General features: G+C 38.7%; 1 protein-coding gene across 1 annotated transcript in view; it reads right to left on the bottom strand.

The window, feature by feature from the left end:
- Adamtsl1 (ADAMTS like 1) overlaps window positions 1-26,900 on the bottom strand; it is a 915,031-nt gene that overhangs the window by 326,196 nt on the left and 561,935 nt on the right. Inside the window, exon 3 of the mRNA XM_051163985.1 lies at window positions 17,204-17,331. Coding sequence (XP_051019942.1) covers window positions 17,204-17,331 — 128 coding nt within the window. The remainder of the gene's footprint in view (window positions 1-17,203; window positions 17,332-26,900) is intronic.

Raw genomic sequence — 26,900 nt, 5'->3', positions numbered from 1 at the left:
AGAGAATTGCTTCCTTTCATTATCCCACTTTAAAGACACAAGCTTCATGTTTTTCTTAAATAGAAAAGTAGTTATAACCAAGATATACATTTAAAAAATCACTTAAAGAGCTTAGAAATACTGATGGGAGGGTTCTACCCCTATAGATTGTTTTATTTAACTGGTCTCTTTAGGGCCCAAACTTTGCATTTTCCAATTCTTTCTATGTTATTTTAACAAAACAACAGAATGTAAAAACACACATGTCATTTCAAGGATACAGAAAAACCAGTTGGCAAAATTCAGTGTCTTTCATGATAAAACTCCCAAAAAAGTTAGGATGTGGAGGACGTTTTCTCAAGGTACAACAACCCACTTTCCAGACAAGGTACAACAACCCACTTTCAAGACAAGGTACAACAACCCACTTTCCAGAAGCTAAACTCATACTCTGACTTTCCCTCTAGGATTAGGAATAAAGAGACAACCCTACCCATCTTTTTCTATACAACTGGTCCCAGAGTGGTAGCCAGGACAACAGGACCAGAAAATAAATATAAGGCACTCAGATCAGAGTGGAAAAAGAAAAATAGCCTCTGTGGGTGGCAGAATCATTCGTGTAGGATACTCTATCTAAAATGCCACAAAAATGTTTTTACAACTGATTTAAAAATTCAGTAAAATTGCAAGAAACAAACAAATACAAGGTTGGTTGTGGTTCTATACACAGGCAATGAACTATACAGAAAGTTCAAGGGTCGCATTTGTAAGAGAATAAAAAAATACTTTATGGGGAAATAACCTTAATTGAGTAGATGAGAGATGAAAAACATTGATAAAATAAACTAAAGATGAAAGAAAGAAGCTCAAGAACATTTGCAAGGAGAGAGACCTCAGATGGCCAACATTAGCAAAGCTATTTATACATACAATTCAATTCCTCTCAGATTTTCAGCAGCATTTTTACAACAACAACAACAACAACAACAACAATAATAATAAAACAAATCTGAAGTCCATTTGAAATAGAAAGGAATCTGGTTGGTGAAAACAATATTGAGAAATAACAAAGCTGGAGGAGTCACACTTCCTGGCTTTAAAGTATTTTATAAAACAGTAGTAATGAAAACAGTACAAAACTAGTATAAAGCCTCGTAGACTGGTCCAACAGAGCAGATCATGCAGAACTAAACTTACATATCTACATCTGACTCATCTTTGACAAGGGTGCCAAGAATACACAATGGAAAAAGGATAGTCTCCTCATCAAATGGTTTTGGAGAAACTAGATATTCACATACTTTTACTGAAGAATAAAACTGGAATCATCTTTCACCATATGTAATAATAAATATGAAGAAGTGTCAAAGATTTGCACGTGAGGCCTGGAATTACATGTCTTCCCAAGGTAATACAGAGGGAAAAACTATATAAAACTGATTTTAGAAATCATTTCTTGGATATGGCAAGAGTGAAGTACATGCAAATGAGGCCATCACCAAAGATACTACACAAACAACAAAGGCAACAAAAGGGCAGCTAACAGAACTGGGGACAACATTTGTAAACCACATTGGATAAGTGATTAATACCCAAAACACCTAACAAGTCCTTGGATTCAGCAGCACAAACCAACTCGATTAAAAATGACCAGTTTTCAAATAGATATTTCTCAGAGTAAACATAAAATGTCCAAAAGACATATGAAAGACACCCAAGATCACTAATTATCATGTAAATAGAAATCAAAGCTATCTGGGGTTGAGGAGATGGCTCAGTGGTTAAAGCATCTGCCAGAATGGCACCAAACATGAAGAGTGGACATTGGTCACCAGGTGGCCTGCCTGTGATCCCAGCACTTGCAAGGCAGGGAGGAGATTCCCAGAGCATCTTCAGGTTAGTGAGCTCTGGGTTCAATTGAAAGACCCCTCCTCATTAGATGAAACAGCGAGTGATGGAGGAAGACACTAAGCTTCAACTATAGGCTTTCATGGACCTCCTCCCCACGTATATGCCTACCCATATGCAAAGACACATACACACATATATGCATACTCCACACATATAGAAAAATTATCAAAGATGTCTTGAGGTATCATTTCTTTCTTGCTAGAATGACAGTTTTTAAAACTGATAAAAGGTATGAGCTGGTGATAAAGGGGAATACTTTATAGCAGAATTTAACAATTTAGTGATTCCTGCTATGGCACTTCCATGCATTCTTAATTGTGCTTCAACTGACTTACCACCCCCACTGTCCTCTCCTGCTCATTCCTCTTTTGACTTCACCTTAGTCCCTTTCACCCTCTCTAATAATCTCTCCGTTTCCTTCAGAGTCTTACAATCAATTCATATAAAAAAACCCCACATTATATGACACCTATCTTTCTGTCTCTGTTTTTTTCCTTAACATAATAGTCTCCAGTTGTGTCCATTTTCCCATAAAGGATATGATTTCATTCTTCTTTATGACTGTATAAAACTCCATTGCATGTATTCACATATGGATAAAATTATAGACATCTATACCTACATATAATTTCTTTTATTTATCTGTTGATAGGCACCTAGACTGATTCTATAACTTAGCTAATATGAATTAGGTTGTGATAAACATGGTATTCAGGCATAGCTTTTACATGACTTCATTGCTGCTGGATACATGCCCAGAAGTGGGAAACTGAGCAAACTGGAACCTCGTACTGTTTTCCACTGTGGCTGTAGCTGTACAAATTTGCATCCCCACCAACAGTGCATATGTAGGTGTTCTTGAGAAGGTACCCCTGGCACACCACTAGTAAGAGTATAAAATGGTGTCCCATACAGAGAACAGCAAGTACACCCCTAAAAAGAATAAAATAGAAATACTTCATGATCTGACGACCCCGTACTTCTCTCTCAGTAGTGAAATCAAGGTCATAGTGCTATGTCTGCACTCCCACATTCACTACAACATTATTTATAGTAGCTAAGATGTGGAAACAACCTATATGTCCATGATGACGAATGGAATAATGAAGTATGGTATCTTAGTCGGCCTTAACAAGAAGAAAATCCTGTCATAAGTGGTGACACAGATGCACTCTGAGGACACTGCGGTAAGTGTAATAAACCAGTCATAAAGGACAGATACTACAGAATTCCACTTACATGAGATGCATAGAAGAGCTTAACAGATAGAAACAGAACCAAAGTTTGCCAGGAGAACAAAAGAGAAGGAAAAGGAATGTGTCCGGCTTGTGTGGGAAATATCCTAATTTCTCGGTATCTGTCGTGAGGACTCTCAGTATATCCCACAGCACAGTTTCATGTGGTTAAAATAGTAAGGGGCAGATCCACATTAAAAATTTTAAAAGAGGAATAGGAGTACCAAAGGTAGTGTGTGTGGGTGTCTGTGTGTGTGGGGGGGGGGGGGTTGGGAGTGGTAACTGTAAAACTTTACTTAGTTCAATCTAGGTTCAAGCCTGAGATGTGTGCTCTATTCTGCAAAAGCACGATTCCTTTATCTGACCTTGGTTCTATGGCACAGGTTTTTATCAGTACATTACAGCTTTCTTCTTTCCCCTTGAAGTGTATGTTAAGGAAATGAATATACCTTCTAATACCGTGTATGTAGATTATAAGCAAACCATGAAATGTCTACCTATCTGCTTTGTGTTAAACACTGGAGAGGCAAAAGAAGAATACTGCTTATAATGTAATTAGGAAAATAAAAATAAGATTCTTTAGTTAATGCAGAAAGTATAGAAAATGATGCTGTATGGGATAAAAAAAACAACACATAAAAACAAATGACTATCAATTTTATTATTCATGAAATTGGGATAAATGTTCTTGCCCTCAACTGCAATCAGCACAAATCAATGATAAAATATTAACTGGTTTATTTCTAAAGGTAGACTCTTTCCCTTTGGGATTGCTAGCTCTACTTGTACCTAGTAATTTGCCTGATACATAGCAAGAACACAATAAATATTTATTGGATGAATGAATTAAGATTGAGAGGAAATAAAAACTTTATAAGGTCTATTGAACAAACTAAATAAGGATTTTTTTTATATACACATGGGGAGGGGAAACAAGTTAAGAGCTACAGATTCCCAATATAACATGTAAAGGTTTTAAAACAACACTTTTCTGAACTTTCCTTTATTCCAAAAAACTGGTTTATGGGATAAACCAGACTATAGGTTGGTCCTAAATGTTCAGTAATCACCTTTTGTGCATGCCTCTCCTGAAAGGAGATCAGATCTTGGAACAACGCACTTAAGATATATAGCCTGGAATATTAGAAGTCCTGGTAATATGTTTAGACTAGGCATTGACCCAAAACTTTGAGACAAAGGCAACCTCAAACCTCTTAAATATATTCACAAATGAGAAGTCTCCACTCATAGAATGAAAAGACCACCTTATATAGATGGCTTTCAGAGTCAAACCCACTCTGAATGTCTGTATCTTTTTTTTAAACAAAAACTAAAACATGCTTAAAGGAAAACAAGATAACTACATACAAGATTAGATGAAGAAGGGCAAATGGATCTGGCTTTAGAGCTCACTAGAACTGCAGACTTTAAAATATTAAAATGAGTCCCATGAGTCTTCATTGGACATTATGATGAAGATGAGATGCCATTTAAAAAAAAAAAAAAAAAAGAGTGTGCATTTAAGAAGCCAAATCTTACTGTTGAATTTTTTTCTTTTGGTATTTACTACTATTTAGTATAGAAACTGGTTGCCAACTAAATTCTAAATTTATGTAAGTATCAATATTTCCATGGGAGAAAAATCTGTGTTTACAAATTCAAAGAATTTAGCTTACTTTCCCTGCGTAACTACCATAAAAATGGGTTTAAAATAACCTTCTCCATTCCTATGGAATAAGACTTCTTGGAGCTGTTTATCTTACGTTTTCTGTGTTTATGTTGACATCATTCTGGCAGCACATTTCTTTGGAATAATACAATAATCTTATCGTTTGTAGGCACTCCCCATAATGTAGTGATGATTTTTATCTCTTGTTCATCTGATAATTTTGTCCAACTCAAACATTCAATTCAAGATGTATTAACTTTATAAGTAGGTATTTTCTATCATCTATTTATCTATCATTTATCTATCTATCTATCTATCTATCTATCTATCTATCTATCTATCTACATATATATGTATCTATGTATCTACTATCTATCATCTATCTATCTTTCTGTCTGTCTGTCTATCTACTATGTATCTATCATATATCGCACCTAGCTCCACTCAATCAAGATTTAGTGAATATTCATACTTTCAACGTATCAATCAATACATAGAGTTGACCTTAGATTAATCCTTAGGTTAATCAATTTGTTAGGTTAATTTGGTTTTTCAGTAAATTAAAAAAAAAAAAAACTCTCAAAAGGTGTTTATATCTTTTAAAACTAAACTGCCCAAAGGTTAACTTTGTTCTTAGGCACATAGAGCTATTTTGACTCATTGCCATCTCAGATGAGCTGCAGTTTCCCTCTTGACCTCGGCCTTGGCATGGACCTGACACAGTGGTACAGATGATCTTACTCATAGTGTTAAATGCCTTAAGCATCTGGAACTCCTTATTGGCAAAGCAAAGTGAACTGACTGAAGACGAATCTGGACTCCTCGAAGCTGGATCTGTACTATCAAATTTAAAAGAGAAAGCAGAAAGATGAATTCGCTATAAACATTTTGGCATAGTTTGTGAGAAGGGTGAAGAACTAGCGAGAGAAAAAGCAGGTTTTCAAGGTAGTTGGCTAGTTGCTTAATGTACTGGAAATAAGCTAAAGTACCACCATCAAGTACAAGTGAAAAATAATGACGCATATTATATTTCACTTGGTGATGTAAGATAAGCAATAGCTATAGTATCCCAGTTACTCAGTGAAACTTACCGAATCTTACAGAAACCAGTAAAGGTCATAGGGTCAAGTGAGGGCCACAAGTAGAAGTGGCTGTGATGCTCCAATATCACATGTTAGGCACATACAGCCCAGTCTAGAACAAGAACAGGGGGAAGCCGGGAAAGGATTGTGCTCAGCCAGGGTCTTCCCGTGTCTGGCTTCTCCAGCACTAAGCTCTGATCGTTGGTTGAAGGCTTTATTTTTATTCTTCCTTGCTTCCAGTGCTTTCCCTTTCCATATAATTATCAAATGAACACCTGGAATATTTTCTACATAGGGTAAAGAAGGCTTTCAGCAAACTTTCAGTAATTCCAGAAACTGAGAGGTTGGCATCTACTCCATAAAATCTGGGAAATCTAACTCCATTAGCATTTTATCATGATGAAAGTAGAATAATAATTATTAATAAGCCTAGAAAATTCGCACTTTAAAATGATCTATGAGATCATATGGCCAGGGTTGAAACACTTAATTCACAAGATGTATTACTTGGATTTATTTGGCCTGAGTTTGAATCCTGCCCACCTCACTCATCCGTTCTGCCTCTAAGATGGATGCTGAAGCTTAGAAGGGAGAGTTGAGAGAGGACCCAATAACTCCTTTGTCCTATTAAAAACAAACAAGAAAGCCGCAGGTGTCCCTTCATGGCAGCCTGCAGTAACAGCCTCAGTCCTTTGTCATCCTGCTTCCCATCCTTGCCATGTATTACGGTTCTCTCCTAACAACTCTTAGTTTGGATAATGGGAAACCAGCAAACACAGATTTGAGGAGTTTACTGGGATAAAATGATCATCCTGCCACACCCACACCCACACCCACACCCATATGAGAGAGAGAGAGAGAGAGAGAGAGAGAGAGAGAGAGAGAGAGAGAGAGATCTCACCTGGAAAATACATATGGTATAGTTTGTTGGAGAATTAGGAAACACGGAGCTGAAGTGCATTGCCTACATAGGAACAGATTAAGCTGGTCCACACCAGCCAGCACCTATCCTGTCCACCCAGATATGTAGTCAAGACCACCCAAGGCCCTCAGAGCCACCTCACTAAGCCTCACATGTTTCAGTGAAATGGAATAGTTGTTACAGAGCATTATTGTGGTTCTGGATACAGGACACACTGCTGTGAGCGTCAGTGGCATGGCACACTATGCCAAAAGTGAGAGAATAGTTTCTGTGCCACTTTGTATCTTTAAATTGCCTTGGATATGCAGATCTCACAGAATCAATTCCTGCTTAGTTTCCCTCTGGGTAAAATCTGTAGTGAGCCACTTTATGCCTCTGGGGTACAATGGGCTAAGAAGGTCCCATTGTGAGATGCTATTCTTGGAAATCCATCTTTAATCATAGATTAAATACCTGAATCAACCCCTACGTTGTTAACTCAGGAGGAGTAGACTCTGGGCAGTTTACCCTAAACCAATCCTCGACACCGGTAAACTTTGTATGACTGAACTACGCATGCCCTCTTTACTTGACAATTTGCTGAACTTTGTTTGTGATTTAAATGTGTTTCTTCCATTTCTTTTCAGTTTCACTCATTTAAAGTTTCCAACACAATATAACATTTGCATCACTGGAGCAATAGGAAAGGTTCTCCCACCTTTTTAAATTTGTGAGTTACATGTTTTGGCTCATTCTTATTGAATAGTCAAAGATGCTAATTTGAAAAAAAAAAAAAACTAGATAACAGTCCAATTCCAAGTCTGTACACTTTGCTGTTACCAATGTCAGATTATTATCAGTTATATTATCAGCATGAAGCATCATGTATTGCATATTTGGTAAGCTTTTTTATGTCTAAGATTAAGGAAACAGGTGAATCACCCATTGGAAAAAATTCTACTCTGTCCGTTCAAGGTTCTCGTTGATAGGCAGCTGGAATCAAAAGAAGATAGCCTTGCCAGTGGAGAAATCCAATGAACTTATCAATTACCAGAGTGGACAATTGTCAGCATTGGTTTTATATCTTGCAAAGTAAGCCTTCTGGTCATGTTTTGCAGTGTATGGCACTTTCAGTGAAAAGCAGTTAGGAGCCAACATTGTCCCTTTTCCCTCCCTCATCTTTGCTGGATCTCAAGACCCAGCTCATAGTATCTCTCACACACTATGAAAACCTCATGTGAGAAAACAGATGAATTTGACTCACATTCTGATCTTAAGTGGTTCCCACTGTTAGAAAGAAAAGAAAAAAATGCTGACATTTTCTCCAACTTGACTCTTACAACTTTTGCTGTGTGTTTATAAAATATGAAGGAGAGGAGTCTTAAGACGGCTGGCCATAATCAGACATGGTCAGCTAGGCGCCCAGGGAAATCACTAAGGAAAGTTGGGTGATAGCTTTCAGAAAATACTAGATATATCCAACTAGAACAGCATGTACCAAAGGGAAGCCTGACAAAGCAGGAGTGTCTGGGGTGACTGGGGGACTGACTCAGTTTGGGGGTTCCCCGGTCTGAGGGAGAAGAAACAGAAGGGCTCAGAATATCAGTGCTGTACTTTCAGTAACATTTTAAAGGGAACAAAAATAGAAGAAAGAGTGCCACACAAAATGTACCCATAACCACTGGCAGAGGGGAAGAAACAGCAGAGAAGCCCTTTCTTTTGGCACTTGGCATGAGCAGTCAGTGGATGCCATTTAAAATAGACCCCTGTTAAGTCAGCCACTTGGTGGCCTGAGACCTTCTGTAAACCGCACCCACGGGAAAATCCAAAGAAGTGTCACAGGACTGTCCACTGAAAGCTAGCCAGCAGAATAGCCCTAGTCACCAAGGGAGGGACTCTCTGTTAGCACTGGGCAGGATTCAGCAGAATAGAACTCTCACCAGAGCTGGAGTCTACAGGGAATGTGAGCTGAGGGGTCACCTGGTCTCTGCGACACGAAGAAAGATCTAGTACACGGGCCAGCTCAGCATTTGCAACCCAACTCATAGCTGTAGTTTAATTTTCCGAAGGTCAGCCTGGTTGACAATAGCAACTAGACCCATGGGGCTCAGTATAAGAGACACACAGAAGAAAGGCCTAGAGGTATGGCACATAGCTGGCAGCCCAGGAGAAAATACCCAGAGATTGGAAGCAGAAATTAGACCAGACTGCATCCACACCCACCACCATCCAGCCTTCCTCATGCTTACTCCTCTTTTACTTACTACCTGGTATGGAAGTACCAGGCCAGCTCTGTCTGCTCTGTTCTTGTTCTCTCTATGGTCTTTTCCCCACCTCCATATTATTTCCTTGTTGTACTTTGTTTATGTAAGCTCTCCTAAATGACATAGCCCAGGCTTGTTTGTGGAGTTCCTGTGTCTGAGCCTCCTGAGAGTATAGATTGCTTTATTGTTTTAGGTTATCTAACTGCCTGTCTTTTCTTTTTTTTTTTCTTCCTTCCTTCCTTCCTTCCTTTCTTCCTTCCTTCTCTTTTTTTCTTTTTTGAGACAAGGCTTCTCTGTATAGCCTTGGCTGTACTGGACTCACTTTGGAGACCAGGCTAGCCTTGAACTCACAGAGATCCAGCTACCTCTGCTTCCCGAGTGCTGGGATTACAGGCAACTAATACATTAGTGCCCATAGGACTATTAGTGTGGATTTACTTTTTTTATTAATTTATTCAGAATACAGCTCAATTGTTATCCCATCACTTGTATCCTCCCGTTCTTCCCTCCCTCCTGCTTTCACCGTATTCCCCTCTCCTAGGTCTATGACTGAGGGGGACCTCCTCCCCCACTAAATTGGTTAGAAGAAAAAGTTGGGAAGAGCCTGGAACACATTGGCACAGGAGACAACTTCCTGAACAGAACACCAACAGCCCAGGCCTTAAGATCAACAATCAATAAATGGGACCTCATAAGGCTGAGAAGCTTCTGTGAGGCAGGAGACACTGTTAAGAGAACAAAGCGACAGCCTACAGACTGGGAAAAGATCTTCACCAACCCTACATCTGACAAAGGTCTAATATCCAAAATATATAAAGAACTCAAGAAATTAAACACCACCAAATCAAATAACCCAATTGAGAAATGGGGCTCAGAGCTAAACAGAGAATTCTCAATAGAGGAATATTGAATGGCTGAGAAACATTTAAAGAAATGCTCAATGTCTTTCATCATCAGAGAAATGCAAATCAAAACAACTCTGAGATTCCATCATACACCCATCAGAATGGCTAAGATCAAAAATTCAAGTGACAGCACATGCTGGTGAGGATATGGAGAAAGAGGAACACTCCTTCATTGCTGGTAGGAATGCAAACTAGTATAGTCACTTTGGAAATCATTTACTTTTTAAAGTGATTGGTGCTTAAAGGATTGTTGTTTTTATTTTGCTATTAACTGTACACACATAGTAGACCTACTCCTTGGTAGTGAGTGGTTTTATAGAAATATTCTATTCTCAGTGGAGATATGGGGGAAGCCTAGTGCCCTGCATACCAGTCCAGTCCTACCAGCGGAAAACAACATCTTAACTATGCTACAACTGCACCCTTCTTAACCATTGCAGACATTTGTGATGGAAAACAAAAATGACTGAAGAAGGATTTCAACCAATAACTTAATCCCATATATATAGATAGATATAGATATGCCTCAATGCAAAAATCACAAGAAACATAAATAACCATGGTAATATGATTCCTCTACAATAAAAAAAAAATCACTAACTCTACATTAATGGTTCCAATGGGAGTAAATTAGGAAAAATCACAAAGACTTAAAAAAGAATGATTATAAGTATGTTAGAAAAAAAATCAAAGAGAACACAAATTCTCAACAAACACAAAGAAATGTCTAGGTGAGACAAGGAGGTCAATACAGTATATGGAAGTGACAGTCAGAAATTTGAAGAAAAAATACTGATAATGAAAATTCAATGCATCACACAACAAGGTAGAGAAATTGGGAAACTTGGAGACACTGACAAAGATAAGTATATTTACATGTATGTTAGAACACACAAGATCTATAGGACACCTGGAAAAGATCAAATCTATAGACCATGGATGAAGGAGGAGAAGAATTTCATGCTATAGACATATAAAACATTTTATATTTTTACCTTTTACTGAAAATAAATTTTCTCATACAATATATTCTAGTTTCCCCTCCCCCTCTCAGTTAACCAAATTCTATCCCACTTCCTCTACCCTTCAGATCCATTCCCTTTCTGTCTTCCTTTAGAAAATAACAGGCTCCTAAGAGATAGCAACAAAATACAACAAAATAAAATATAATAAGTAAAACAAAAAAACATTGCATAGAAGTTGGACAAGACAAACCAACAGAAGGAAAAAAGCCCAAAAGAAGGCCCAAGAATAGAGACCTACTTGTTTCCACACTTGGGAGTCCCATAAAAACACTCAACTGGAAGCCATAATACACCTGGTGCAGACCAGCGCAGGCCCTGTGCATGCTGCATCAGTTTCTGTGAGTTTGGATGAGCTTTGCTCAGTTGATTTAGAGGATCTGAAATCCCAAAAATTCTTTCTAGAGAAAGAGATACTGATTTAGGTTCAGGGGGTGTTTAGAATACCAAAGAGGCAACAGCAGAATCTGTCCCCTTCCATCATTTTATAGGTAAAACACTATACAGAACAAAGAATACTCATTGAAAGCTGTAATGGGGAAAGAAACATTGTCACACACAAAGGCATATCTTAGGAATTCTTTCATTTCTTTGTGTGTGTGTGTGTGTGTGGGTGTGTGTGTGTGTGTGAGAGAGAGAGAGAGAGAGACAGACAGAGAGAGAGAGAGAGACAGAGAGAGAGAGAGAGAGAGAGAGAGAGAGAGAGAGAGAGAGAGAGAGAGAGAGAGAGAATATAACATTTACTCCTGAAAAGACAACAAAGCTTGGAGGTGAATTTGTCAACCACAGAAAGGCCAGCTAAGAAAATACAGTTAACTTCATACCACAATATGAAATACTTAACACTTTCTTCCAGAAGCCAGAAAACAAGAAATATGATGCCCAGTATTGTATTGTAATGTCCAACAGGCAAAATAAGATAAAGGAATCCGCAAAGGCACAGGAGAAAAGAAACTTTGTGCTATAATTTTCAAATAGCAGATAAGAGTTTACATTGGAATTCCAGGAATGTAAAAAATCTAACAACATTAACAATTCACTTCAGTAAAATTTTTGATATTACAAAATAAATGTTTCCATATTGTTTATATTTCCATATATGTATGCTTCAGTAAAATTTAGGGAATTAAAAACTAAAATAACACTTATTACAAACAAAACAAAACAAAACAAAACAACTCATCATTAGTTAACATATAATACATGAAATGTCTAGTAAACATAAAGAATATAACTGAGAAATATAAAAACCTATATACAAGAGAGGGATGTCATGGGCATGGGTAAATATTCACAATATTCTTAAAATTTATCTTTTCTTTTTATGGCTCCAGATGCCTTGCTTTTATTTTTTATTTATTATTATTTATTTATTATTTATTATATTATTATTTTATTTATATTTTCCTTGTGGACAGCAGGTTGCCAAGAAGAGACTTGATACCCTATGAGCATAAACAGGGGGAGGAGGTCCCCCTCAGAACAGTCATAGGGGAGGGGAATAATGGGAAAATGGGAGGGAGGGAAGAATGGGAGGCTACAAGGGATGGGATAAAGATTGAGATGTAACAAGAATAAATTAATAAAAAAATTTAAAAAATATTTTCCTTGTATTTAAAATAGATTATTTTCCCATATAATATATCATGACTATGGTTTTCCCTCCCTCTATTCCTCCCAGTTTCTTCTCCTCTCCCCTCCCCTTCCATCTGGATTTACTCTCTTTCTGTCTCTAATTAGAAGAAAGCAGGTCTCTAAGAGAGCATAATAAAATATAATAATAAACAAATACCATCACATCAAAGTTGGGTAGGAATCAACTCATGCTTTTTAAAAACAATTATTAATATTAATTATATCAATTCCCAGTCAAAGTACACTGACTAAAAGATTAAATAAACAAATGAGCAGGATCCGTTTGTTGCCTCCTAGAAATATGCCTTATTATCAAAGGCACATGCAGCTATAGGGTGAAAAGACAGAAAAGGAGTTCCAAACCAATGGAACTAGGAAACAAAAAGCTGTTGTTCTTATATCTGAAAAAAAAAAAAGTAGACTTCAAAACCACAACTTGTCATAAAAGATAATGTCCTTTCATTTTACCCAACATGATACAATAATTTTAGACATGTATGTACTGAACATGGGTGCACCAAATTTCACAAAACACAATTCAATGAAAAGTCATAGATTAGCCCCCGCAGTAGTAATACTGAGTTAATTCAATATTTCATTCTTCCCAATAAGCAAATCATCCAGACAAAATGCACACAGAGTAACACTTGAAGTAACTGACATCATTGATCAAATGGGCCCAATGGACATCTGTCAAATATTTAATCCAAACAGTAGAGAATACACATTCATACCAGCATCCCATAGGACCAAAGCAAGTATCAACAGATACAGGCAAATTGAAATGATGTGCTATATTTTATCTGACCACAACAGAGTAAAACTGTAAATCAACAATAGAAACTAAAGAATGTACACACACTCATGGATATTAAACATCATACTTTTGAACGATGAATAGATCATTGATGAAATCAAAAAGTTTATGAACAAATTCTTGATTCAAAGACACACCATAAAAATGGCTGAGGAAAGTGTTTATTAATAGAATCTACATTTAAAAATATTATAGCTATCTCTGTTAAATATTGTAATGATACACCTTGGGCCTTGGATGTACAAAAACAAGCCAAATTCACCAGTAATGAAAAAAAAATAATTAAAATTAAGTTAGAAATTATTGAAATAGAAACCATAAAAATAATACAATAGACCAATGAAACAAAGAATGGGTTCTTTCCAAAGACAAAGAAGATTAATAATTCCTTGGCCAAGCTTACAAAAAGAGAGAAAGTAATTAATACAATCAGAAATAAAACAGAAGTCACTATAACACATTCAGAAAACACTTAGGGCATACCTTTAAAAACTACTTCCTTAAATTTGAAAACCTAAACAAAATATATGAATTTCTAGATTCATATGACCTAGTAAAATTATGCCAGGAAGAAAAAGTCTAAAAAGGTCTATAGCAAGATGTATGGTTAAAGTAATGATAAAATGTCTCTCAAAGCCAGATGTGATGGTATACGCCTTTAATCCCAGCATTTGGGGAAGCAGAGGAAGAAGCAGAGGTAGGTGGATCTCTGTGAGTTTTAGGCCAGTATGTTCTACAACACAAGTCCAGGACAGCCAAGTCTACAGAGAGAAACCACGCTTTGAAAAGTAAAAGAAGAACAAGAATAACAGCAAAAGTCTCTTGACTAAAAACCATCCAAACCTAGAGAAATAACACTGCTATGTTCTGCAGGGAGATGAGAGCTGAGAACATAGGCTCTGATATCCTGCAGTCTGAAAGGTGGCCTCAAGCTCCTCCTCCTTGCTTACTCCCATGGGCTGCTGTCAGCCACTCCTTCCCAGGAGGAGAAGCTCCTTCAGGCACTAGAGTGAGACAACACCTCTCACCCCAAAGATAATTCTACTCTGAAGCCGACTTGGCAGCAAGCCTAACCATATACAAGCATCCAATTATGATCTACAGAAGTACCAGGTAAGGTAGCACAAGAGAGTGTTCCCACAGGACTCACCAAGTGAGCCTGAGCAGTCAGCAAAGGGCCAATCATAACCATTCCTCCTGAGCACTGTTATGCCATCACAGCACATTAGAGGAATTGCTTCCCCTCTAAGGAATGGATTGTCAGAGATCAACAGGCATTAGAGAGTTGGGATGTATCCTAGTTGGTAGAACTAGCCTAAAGGACCCAGGTTTCATTACCAGTGAAGAAATAAAAAACATTAGCAAGAAGAATAGTAAATGAAAGGTACTTAGGAAGAAGAGAATGTAGTACAGAAAGTTATATTTTAAAACCTATTTCTAGGGCTGGAGAGATGGCTCAGAGGTTAAGACCACTGACTGCTCTTCCAGAGGTGCTGAGTTCAATTCCCAGCAGCCACATGGTGGCTCACACCCATCTATAATGTGATCTGATACCCTCTTCTGTCATGCAGGCAGAGCACTGTATACATAATAATAAATATATAAATAATCTTTAAAAAACAAAACCTATTTCTAATATCCTTGCAGACACAGGAAGACTCAGAATAAGATGAAGATAATTAAAAGAGCAATCAACTGAAATAATGAAAATATAGGTGGTAAAATTGTAAGCACAGTTAAGAAATGATTGCACCATAAATAGAAAAGAGCTTGTCTGTTGGCATAGGAGATAGGTGATCTGTAGAGTGCTATAACTGAGCACAGAAAGACACAGGAAAGTCTGGACTATTGGGAGTATTGGCAACTTATGATAGGGCTGTTATGTAAAAAGGAATAAAAATTAAAAAGCAAGAGCTAAAAGTAGTGTTTATGAAATTAGTCCGTAGAACAGAAAAAGAAGGAAGCCTATTAATCTCTAGTTTTTTTGGAGCCACTATTATCCAGATACTAAAACCAAACAACTACAACAGAACAGAAAATGACAGCCTAAACTCCCTGATGAACAAGGGTTCTTGATAAAATATTTGCAATGAGAAGCCATTATCATATTTAAACGATTCTTAATCCTGATCAAGTTGGCTTCATCCAGAGATGCAGACACATCACAACATGTATAAGTCAATGAATTATATAACATAAATGTGTGTAATGACAGAAATCACATGGTCATCTCAATAGATGTAGAAAAGGCTTCTGTCATAACCCAGTATGCTTTCACAGGGAAGCCTCAAGGAGACTATGAGAAACTTACCTCACACAGCAATGGCTCTGTATGATAGATCTATGCCCAGCACTAAACTTAGTGGGAGAAAACTCAAGCATGCCACTAAGTTCACGAACAAGACAAGCATGCCTACTTCTGTCACTCATATAAAATGTAACACTTGAAGTCTTAGCTATAGGAATAAGATAAGAAGAGAAAATAAAGCTCCTGAGTATTTACCCATGAGTTCAAGCCAACATGCCAGAGAGACACATGCACATCAAAGCTTATTGCTGCACTAGGCACTAAGTCAGGAAACCAATCCCAGTGCCCAGCAATGGAAGAATGGGTACAGAATATATACAATGCCATTTTTACAGTCAAAAGAAATAGTTATTTCTTTCGGAGAAAAATTGCATGCAGCTGGGCTTGAGCTTATTAATCTTAGAAAGACAAATATGTTTATTTTCATCTCACTTGTAAGTCCTATATTTTATATAGATACATAGACTTATCTATGAGTAAATGATGTCGAAGTAGAAGCAAAGCCATCTAAGGTCCAAAAGGGGCACTTACAAGAGTGGAAAAGGCCAAAAGGGACAGCAGGGAAGGGCATGTGCTCAACAAACAATATATATTTGCATGAAAACTTTTTAAATTAAAACTTTAAAGTGTCTCAGAGAATGAATGTGTATATGGATTCTTCTGCTTCATACTTTATATTGCACAGTAACTTAGACTGAACGTTCCTTCTTCATGCTGCCTTTAACACTTTTCATTGTCAAATAAAATCTTTCATTAAAAAAATACTGCCATGGGACTTTATACTTTATAGTTTGGAGACAAATCTAGTCATAGACCACACAGCTCAGAAAGCAGCTTTGAATTAGTAATACTCTTAGTAAAAACTTTCCACTCTAAGGCCCCAGGCATTTTTCCATTCTGCCTAGAAGACGTTAGCAATGTCTGTCTTTGGGTTATCTCTCTCGCTATTCATGCCACAGTTTCTATTGAAGTTTCTATCTTTGCAAACATTCTTATATTAAAATCCATCATTTATTGAACTCAACAGCCTTAAGAAATATCTGGCTACTAGAAAGCCTATAAAAACAAAGCCAACATATCGTTCATTCGCTAACTATCTGGTAACAATGGAATGTTGATGCTATTATTAGCACCATAACTCATAATTCTACAAAGAGTCCCATGTCTTAACTAATGAGTTTAGAACTATTTCAAATAATAAATTGTCTTTCCAGACCTAACATAAAAACAATCTAATTTTTCTGAGAAATGACATGACTACTCTGTTTGTTACTTAATGCTATTTATAACTAATTTGAGATGGTCATCACAACAACCTGAATACCCACAAAACCTAAATTGTTGAGTCTTCCTTTTCTTTCCCTTCCATTCATTTACTTTAGGAGTAACACACTGTTTTGCATAACCCCGCCCACAAACCCCTGCTTCAGTCTAGCTACCTCTGACTCTCAAAGTCCCCAGTGGACAGGACTTACTTGCTGCTCAGGCAGCGTCTCAGGGAGTAGGAGGCACCTCCACCACAGGTACGGGAGCACTCGCTCCAAGGGCCCCAGGCATCCCAGAGGCCTTCACGGTCCTCCTCTGAGCGTGCAGTCCTGGAACTCTGCAAGAAATGAAAGGATGATTGGTTAGCATTGTGTTCCCTCCCTAACTTAAATATCATGCTAACATTGGGTGCCTGTCTTTCCACAATGGTCACACTTGAAATGAAAACTAACCCTTTTCACTTTAATAATGCATGTCTATTTGACTAGAGGGATACTTGAGTTTAATTATAATGGCAATGACCCAAGATAAAAGATTGCACTAATGTGCCAGTTGGAAAATAAAGTTGCAAAAAGAGGTATCTAAGTGAGAGGCAGACAGACTATACTGGCATCATGTTGCCCACACGGGCACTACTGCTCAGGGAGGTTAGGCGGGCACGCAGCCACACAGCTTCCCAAGCCTCACCATGGCAATACACAAGCAGCATCCTTTATGAAGCAATTTCATTCTCAGGTTTCAGATTTGTTAACTGGAACAATTCTATGAAACGATCTCAGTAAGGCAGAGACTTCCTCAAGACAAATGGATTGCTTTGTTATTTAAAAACTTCCTAGGAGAAAGGGCATCAGCTATTAAGGTACCTGCTGCCATATTCCAGGCTCAGTGCTATACTTCACAGTCTTTACAGACAATGTTTGTCCTTTAGCAAATAGCAAAAGCTTCCGAGTTAGAAACCATGAACTTAGGTGTGGAGTCTGTGCTTTACTGGCTTTTAATCAAGTAACTCATACCCCCAAATCTCCTTTTACCAAATGGGGACTACATTATAGCCATGCCAACATAACACACACACACACACACGCGCGCGCGCGCGCACACACACACAGACACAGACACAGACACACACACACACACACACACACACACACACACACACATACACACACACACACGGGGTGATCAGCTGAACGATTTTAACTTGAGCTCAGTGCTGGAGTAAAACATTATTTTATATTCGGCTGCAATGTAAATAGGGGTTTAACTGACACATGCTTAGCTTACAGCCCAAAATCATTAAAAGGAAGCTGGGATGCCTAGGATTATAAGCCAAAAATATGATTTACTCAGTACACAGTGGCAGAATATCCTGGCTCCAACCCTCCTGGCTGCAGAAACTTCTACATAGACTCTTTATGGTTGTTTTCTTCTCCTAAGAAAAGTGAATACTTAAGAATACCTTACATCTTGAGCGGGACCCCTGGGCCCAAATCTGCCTATCATAATGTTCTTCTTGTAGGTTTCTAGGATCCTCTGGATCCTTCTACTTTGCTATTCTCCCAAGCTTCACTCATCTAGAGTCCCAATAGGATGTCCTCCCCTCTGTCCCAGTTTCCTGGTTAGTGAAGACTTTCATGGGACATGCCCCTTGGGCTAGTATGCAGATATAAGTGAGTACATACCATTTGACTTTTTCTGCTTCTGGGTTAACTCACTCATTATGATCATTTCTAGTTCAATCCATTTATCCATAAATTTTTGGAATTCCTTGTTTTTAATAGCTGAGTAGTATTCCATAGTGTATATGACCACAGTTTCTTTATCCATTCTTCTACACCAGCCAAGGACAATACAGGCTGTAAACTTCGAACCCCTACCCAGATCTAGCCAATTGACAGGACATTCTCCACAGTTGACTGGAGAGTGAGGTCTGACTTTCAAATGTACTCTGGTGCCCCATATTTGACCACGTCCCCTGTATGAGGAGGCCTGGTGGCACTCAGAGGAAGGACAGCAGGCTCCCAAGAAGAGACCTGATACCCTATGAGCATATACAGGGGGAGGAGGTCCCCCTCAGTCACAGTCATAGAGGAGGGGAATAAGGGGAAAATGAGAGGGAGGGAGGAATGGGAGGATACAAGGGAGGGGATAACCATTTAGATGTAATATGAATAAATTAAGAAAATAAAATTTAAAAAAAAGAATACCTTACATTAATGAATCACTTAGAGAGGAAGAGAAGCCAAAGTAGTAACAGTGTCTGTGCATGGGTGGATGCAAATAAAATGTAGAACAAACATGCAACAGGATGCTACTCAGTCTTAAAAAGAAACTGGTAGCCAGGTGCAGTGGCACACGCCTGTAATCCCAGCACTCGGGAGTCAGAGGAAGGTGGATCTCCAGGAGTTTGAGGCCAGCCTGGTCTTCAAAGTGAGTCCAGGACAGCCAAAGCTACACAGATAAACCCTGTCTCGCCCTCTCCCCACCCCAACCAAACCAAACTGAAACAAAAAGCCCTGTGACCCATGGAACAACATGGTGAGCTTCGAGGACATTATTCTAAGTGGTAAACTAGGCACAACAGGACATACAGTGAGTGATTTCCAATCACACAAGGGGCCTTAGGAAGCCATAGTCCAGACACAGAAAACAGAAGGATTGGGATAGAGGGCCTAAGGAATTGATGTTTAATGGGTATAGAATTTCCAGACAGAATGGCAAAAATGTTCTATAGATGGGTGGTGGTGAGTGTTGCATTAAAATGGGAGTAATCTAAATTGTGTGCACTTAAAATTGATTAAAATGATCAATTTTAAGTATATTTTATTACAACAAATATTTTTTAAAACCCCTTAAGGCCTAAATAAAAAGCCATTTAAAGCCTTCTCCCTAGTCTTATTTAATGTTATTTGCTTCTTCTTCTCCTCACTATCTATCAACATGGCCAGGCATTGGAAGGTACAGGAAATGTGCTTGTAAGGCAGTTGGAATTTGTTCCTGTTGAATGCAGTCGAGACGATGCACTCTACAGGTGGTTTTTTTTCCTCTGCAATCCCTGACTTCTCACAGTAGTGTCCTAAAACTACTTGTATCACTGCATTTCTTCCGTAGTGTGAGTTGCCAGAATTTGGAGTCACACAGCACAGGTGACAGAACCCCACCAGTCACCTCATAGTCTGTGTCATTCCTGCAGAACTGAATTCCGAAGTGTAATCAAGGGCAGTGAAAAGCACCACATTAGCTAGTGAGAGAGGAGTTCACATACTCACGTCCCACCGAAGTCATTTCTTAACTTCCCCAAAAATCATCACATGTTTTGGGACACACACAGCACTTTGTATTTGCCCTCTGTGAGAGGATGATAGGATTCTTGAGATTGCACAGACCCGGAACCCCAGATCTTAGGGGCCTGAGAAACACTTCAAGCCCGGACACACTTATAGAGACTTCAAAGCTACCTGAGTGGCTCAGGAAGACCTTGTCTTGAAGCCGAGGAAAGCAGAGGAGCAGGGGACTTGCATAGGCAGGTGCTGTGTGCTAGTTTCCATGGCTAGTTCTGGGGGTTGGGGCACTGTAGAGAGAGATAAAGTGGTTTCTATTTCTGTGACAAATATACGTTTTTGTGATGCAGTTTTCCTTATCTTACTCAAAGGCAGTGTGGCTGCAAAAGAAACAGTGTCACAAATACTATGCATGGTTCACAAAGCAACAGAAGTGAATCAAATGAGTGTGACAGCTTTGATGCAATCCGAGAATAACACTAAGGAGGCGGTGGGGGAGGGGAACCGCCACTTGTAGCAATGTAATGTGATATTTCAAGACGTGAGGTGAGGCCAAAGTAGTCAGTGGAGTGTCCCTTTTCTGAGGAAGACACTAGAGAGTCATGAAGAGTTGTGTCTTTCTCCTATAAATCATTGGTTCTCAACCTTCCTAATGCTGCCACACTTCAATACATCCCTCATGTTGTGGTGACCCCAATCATAAAATTGTTCTTGTTGCTACTACTTCCTCACTTTAATTTTGCTACTGTTGTGAATCGTAATATGATATTCTTTTGGAGATAAGGGTTTACCAAGGGTGTTGCAAACCACAGGTTGAGAACCACTTCTGTAAATTCTGCCATTGCTGTTTCATGTGTCTTGCCAAAGGCAGCCCTGGAAGGCTCTACAGTGATGCTCCTCCCTCCACCTCCACCCCCCCACCCCACTCCCGGACCAGATTCTTACCACGTTTCAGGTTACAAGTGCTGATTTAGAAATGAGGACCACATCTATGCCCCAAAGTAGAAGAAATTCCAAGTTCTCTTTTAGTAAGTATGATAAACATAGTTTATTCCAAATGCTTTTAATGTTAGACAAAGTGACTTTCCTCTTTTTTACTGTGCCAGAGTTCTATATCTACAACCAGAAACATTATTTGAGCAACTCCTTTCAGATCACTTAAAATCCAAAATATTTGCTTATTGCAGTCTTTAAGAGAGTCTGCAATATAAGCAACTTTTGTGTCTGGCCTGATTGAATTCTTCTTTCTCTATTTTGAATATGCAACCCTTTTGACCTTTTGCCAGCATTTTATTTTAACCTAATGTTTTGGGTTGACCAAATTATTATGTAACACACAAAAATGGAGCCATATACAGACAAACATATAAACACTCTCATAAATACACACGGGCATGGATATGTATACAACTATTAGCCACAAAGCACATAATTAAGTCCGAGATGAAGAACCATCAATTCAAAAACCAGCTTAACTTAAGAGCATTTGAACCACCACAATGATCCAAATTGCAAAATTCTAAAATCGGTGCCTGACTCTGGAGGAACTCTCTTGCTGGAAAAAGGCCTGCTGGCTGGCCTTTCTGGTTCAGTTTTGTTCAAATGGATGTGCAGAAGAAGGGATTTCTTCTTGCTGAGGCTAAAATATTGATAGGAGGGAGGAGATGATTCTAGATTGTGCTTCAGAGAAGAAAGTACAATTGTTAACATGGGCTCAAGTTGTAGATCCAGCTCATCTTTCCAAGGAAGGCCCATTTGCTCTGTGTTTCTGCCAACAGGTACCTTTTTTTTTCCTAGTTTAATCCCTTGTTTTGACTCGCCCTGAGTCAACCATTCAAGCAGTATTGTTTTAAGTGTGTAAAATCTGAGTTACATATTTATGGAATATTGAAGTAATGGTAGGTACAGCTCATTAAGAGCAATGCTGGCTGCATCTGAAACAAAAATTCTATGTAGCCAGCGTGTTCCAATGTGATTCTTATACATGTAAAGCTTTAATGTCAGTGTTTCAGATAGTCATGCACACTACTAAAATATGAGATTAGCCCTGAACACAGAATAAAAACTTCAGTAACAATGGGACAACGGCCTTAACTAGTAGCACCAATGACAGAGGTAACAACCATGAAATTGTCCTTAAGCCAATGTTTCACCAGTTGGAAAATTACCAAGGCCACCCAAAGGAGCCCCCATAGCTCCAGACGAGTGCAACACTGAGGCCCACAAGATAAGCATTTCTGTATAGATGACAGTGGTTAATACAGAGACTCACAGCTGGTAAAGTACAGAGCTCTTAGCCCTAAATAGGACATCTGTTATCACAAACTCGCCATGCTAAGACTCCATGAACCTTATGAATGAGAAAGCAGAACGAATTTAGAGCCGCAGGTTGGGGGAGATTGCTGCAAAATAATGTTTCCTGGACATAACTGGGCCTCTGTACTCATGGACTGACAGCAGGAGTACTGCCAGCCCAAGACCCGTCACAAAATGAAGCCAGCCAATACTGCACCACAAAGAGGGAGGGGCCTGCTGGCTCACTAGCTGAGGAGTTAGTGCCAGTTGATGGCTACTGGGGCGGGAGAATCATTATTTTTTAATTTAGTGTGACCTGTTATAGATGGCCAATGCTCCAGTGGAAGCTGTTCCACACTCATGTGCGTATGGGCATAAAAAAATAAAGATATAAAGTATGGGCACTGCCTGAGATGAATTGGTAGAAGAGAGAAAGGTGGGTCTGCCCTAAATACATCATATGCATGCATAAAACTATGAGAGAATATGTTTTAAGTAAAAGGCTACTGAACAGAGGAAATGGTCCACTTTACATTGGAGTATTTGTTTTATTTCTGTTATGAGATGAGTAAGGACGGTCAGTGAGGATCTGGTTTGGGCCAGCATTGGATAAATCAAGCAATGAACAAAGAGAGGCCTGAGTCATGGTTCTATGATCATATAAAGTGTGAGCATGCTTTTTTAAAACTACTCACTAGAAAATGCCCTTTCGAGAAAACACCAAGTAAACAATACAAGAGCCCTGTGACCTCAGTTTCTTTAAGAACATGAAATTGTCCTTGGAATGTGCTTTTGTGCCCCTCTCAGATGTAGAGGACAGGAGTGAGTCTACTTCAGATTATTAACTGCAACTGGCTATTATTAATTGTTTATATACCTCTATGGAAAAACATGTTTTGCCACATGCTTCTTGTCCTTGTGATGATATACAACTTGAACTCATAAGAACATAACTCATGTGACTCTTTCTAAGCCTCAGAGTATAAAATGTCTGATTCTCTGAATAAAATTGCCTATTGCTTGAGACTTAAAAAAAAGAAAAGAAAAGAAAATGCCATTTCTAGGGTTTTGGTGCCTGTGTTGACTTTTAAATGAAATGTTTGATGATGCCTATGCTTTGTTGTTGTTGTTGTTGTTGTTGGAAAACTCAGCAATAAATCAGCCAATAGCATTGTTCCACTGCTCCAGGCCAGTCAACAAGTCTAAAGCATAAAAATATTCCAAGCATGTGGAACGCAAATGGCGGTGGAAGATCTGTATATACCTTCTGTGAATATCAGGGCTTCTCTTAATTCAAATGATGTCATTTTCTTGCCACTACTTCCTCATCTAAACATGGTTTCCATCTGATGTGTCTGTGAATTCCGGAACCAAGTATGCCAAAAAATCTCTCTCTCAGGTGAACAGCCCTAAGACAGACAGCTACAACAGGTAAGTAATTGGATCAAATCAAGTAATAGCTTTCCTGCATTTCATTGTCCAATAGAAACTTAACCTTCGGAGGACTTATATACCAGTTTATCTAGAAACCCAATTCATTGGAACCTGGACAGGTTATCAGATTTATAGCACAAATTAGCCAGGAAAGTCTCTACAGTTATAATGACTCAAAGGCAGGCATATATAAAGTATTTGGAAAATATTTTTTCCCAAATGTTGTAGTAAGAGGTCAAACTATATAGCACTAAATGAAAGTGAAAGTCATGAGGAAATGGCTCCTAGATGTTTGTAAAAGTGAAGTCACATGACAGCTGAAGCTGTGTTAGAAACCAAGCAGTTTCTAGACATCAGTAGAGTCTCAAGAGCAACAATATGGGTTATGGAAGGGAGCAAAGAACAAGAACACTGTTAACAATTGTGATCTCAGCAGGTAGGTAACTGAGCCCGTGGCTTTCTGCCCCTTCTGGTCAGACAGCACTGCAAGTCAATCAAACCAGAGCTGTGCAGGTTGCACAAATGGACAACATGCATTGTCAAATGCTAAGAGGGACAACTCCTCCCATGGAGAACTGGTTTTCTTTGGTGTGATGCTGCACAGTGGAGAAATCATCCACAGAAGCATGCACTCATTTATGAGCCTAGCTTTGAGGAAACAATCTGCCAGTTGCATTGTGTTTTAGTTTATTTTTTTAAATTTTTACATATACATTTATATTATTACACATATATACAATAAATTACCTATAGCAAGAAGAACAATGAAACAATTAGGAATTATATAAATGTTACATTCATAGTGTTTTGACTATTTGTACTTGGCAACCTTGAAGAAAAGATCTTTCCTATCTTGGTGAGTCTAAAATTCTGAATGTCAATCAATATCTATCATATCTCATCATTATCAATTTAAAACATCTCTCTAGACCTAAAAACATCTTAACCCTTAAGCAACTAAGTTTCATTGTAAAACTAAACTATCTGGTTTTCACTACCATCAGAGACTTGAGGAGGAATAAAATTAACTTCCTGAGGATATTTTGCCCAGTGGCTTGTTTGAAACCATCTCCAGAAGGAGGTTCTTTGATGCTCATCATCTTCTTTGAGGTAGGCTGGGTATTGCCAGGAGTTAACCTGACTTATTGTCAAAGAATCTTTAAAATAATAACAACATCTTTAAATGCCACATTCTGTATGTCTCTGAGGTTTTTGAAGACCTTATCTAACTATTTTACCTTATCTATCTATAGAATCATATCTATCTGTTAAACCTAGGATGTATATTCTTTAAAAAAAATAGACTAGTAATTGACATTACCATGATTGGATCAACTACCAATTAACTTGTATTACTTAATTATCCTAAACAGCCTGAAATAGCACTTTCAAAATATTGGAAGCAAACCTTGTATTATAGTTGAGTTGTATGGGTGCAATACCATGTATTAGAGTAGAAATATATACAAAGTGTATAAAGAATACTCTTTGCAGACTGCGTTCTCAACTTTCCTACACACATCAGGTCTCTATAAAATCCATCTAATCCTTGGCTTCTTTAACAATGTGGAATACAGGTTCTTCTGCCAATGGTATATGGTCAGGGTTTGTGATCTCCTGCCCCTTGGAGCTTAGAGACATTAGGCAGCAACTGGGTTCTTGTAAAAGTCCATTAGCTTTTGCATGTACTTTCTTAAGGAGCATGGTGTCTGGACACTGAGGCATGTGCCTTCACAGATGACGCTTGCTGCTTGCTTTGCTTTGGAAATTAGATCATCTGGTTCTTATCAAAGCTGCACTGTTGGGGGATATGATGAACTGCCAGTGACACAGTGCATAGTCTTACAGAGGACACAGCATGAAGTCTGTCCCTGGCTACTGAGGAGAGAAGTGAATTCTATAATAGGGTGTAAACGCTATTCAGGACAATGGAACTTTTGGGTACCAGTCTACTGTATCCTTCAATACACCTTTGCACACATTCAAGCACATTCTTTTTACAAACTGGTAGAGCACCTTACACTCAAGCCTGGAGGGCTAGTAGTGATGCAAACACTGGAAGGTGTTAAGTAGCTCTGAAGAACACCAAGGTTTTCACAAATTACTGTATTCAGTCCTTGTGATGAGCCAGGCCATTGTGCAAACCTCCCTCTCATTTTACAAATAAGAAAAATGGTAGTTGAACAACTTTCAACATGCATAGGAAGAAGCGTGGCGGCTCGGGAGACGGAATGACTTCACTAGCTAGATACAAGTCAGCTCGACGAGGATTTGGGGTCACGTGTTTGAGCCAGAGATTTTTCTACCTGAAAGTGGGAGCATTGGTACTGTAGCTCTGGAATGTGGGCATTGACCATCATTTCCTCCCCACATTCATTCCATGAATACACACACACACACACACACACACACACACACACACACACACACACACACACGACCCACCACTGGGCCTGTGGGAGGCAGGTTTTACATTTACAAAAGCCTTCAGTGTTGACTGCTTCACAGTTTGTCTTAGCTTTAATGGTGTGTAGATGTATGTGTGTGTGCTTATGTACAAGTACTGGTACCCTCTGAGGCCAGAGGCGTCTGATCTGCGCCATTCTTCTCTCTGGTCCCTTCTCCACTTTAGAGAAAATGTATGTCATGTCACAAGAACTCAGGGTATCCACAAACTTACTAAGCAGTCCAGACTGCCTTAAACTTCTGGCAATCTCTTGTCTTCGCTCTCTAGTGCAGGGATAACAAGTGTGAGCCACAGCCCCCAGCTTCCCCTTAGAACAGCATCTATCTGCACATGAGTTCCCTCTAAAATGACAACAAGAACTGGTGCTGCTGTTTCTACTTTTCTTTTTGTTTTGTTTTGTTTCTACTTTTCAACAATGATTTTGTCCTT

Source organism: Acomys russatus, chromosome 2 (genome assembly GCF_903995435.1).
Source record: "Acomys russatus chromosome 2, mAcoRus1.1, whole genome shotgun sequence".
NCBI lineage: Eukaryota > Metazoa > Chordata > Mammalia > Rodentia > Muridae > Acomys > Acomys russatus.
Note: the sequence above shows the minus strand (reverse complement) of the source record. Positions and strands in the feature narration are given on the sequence as shown.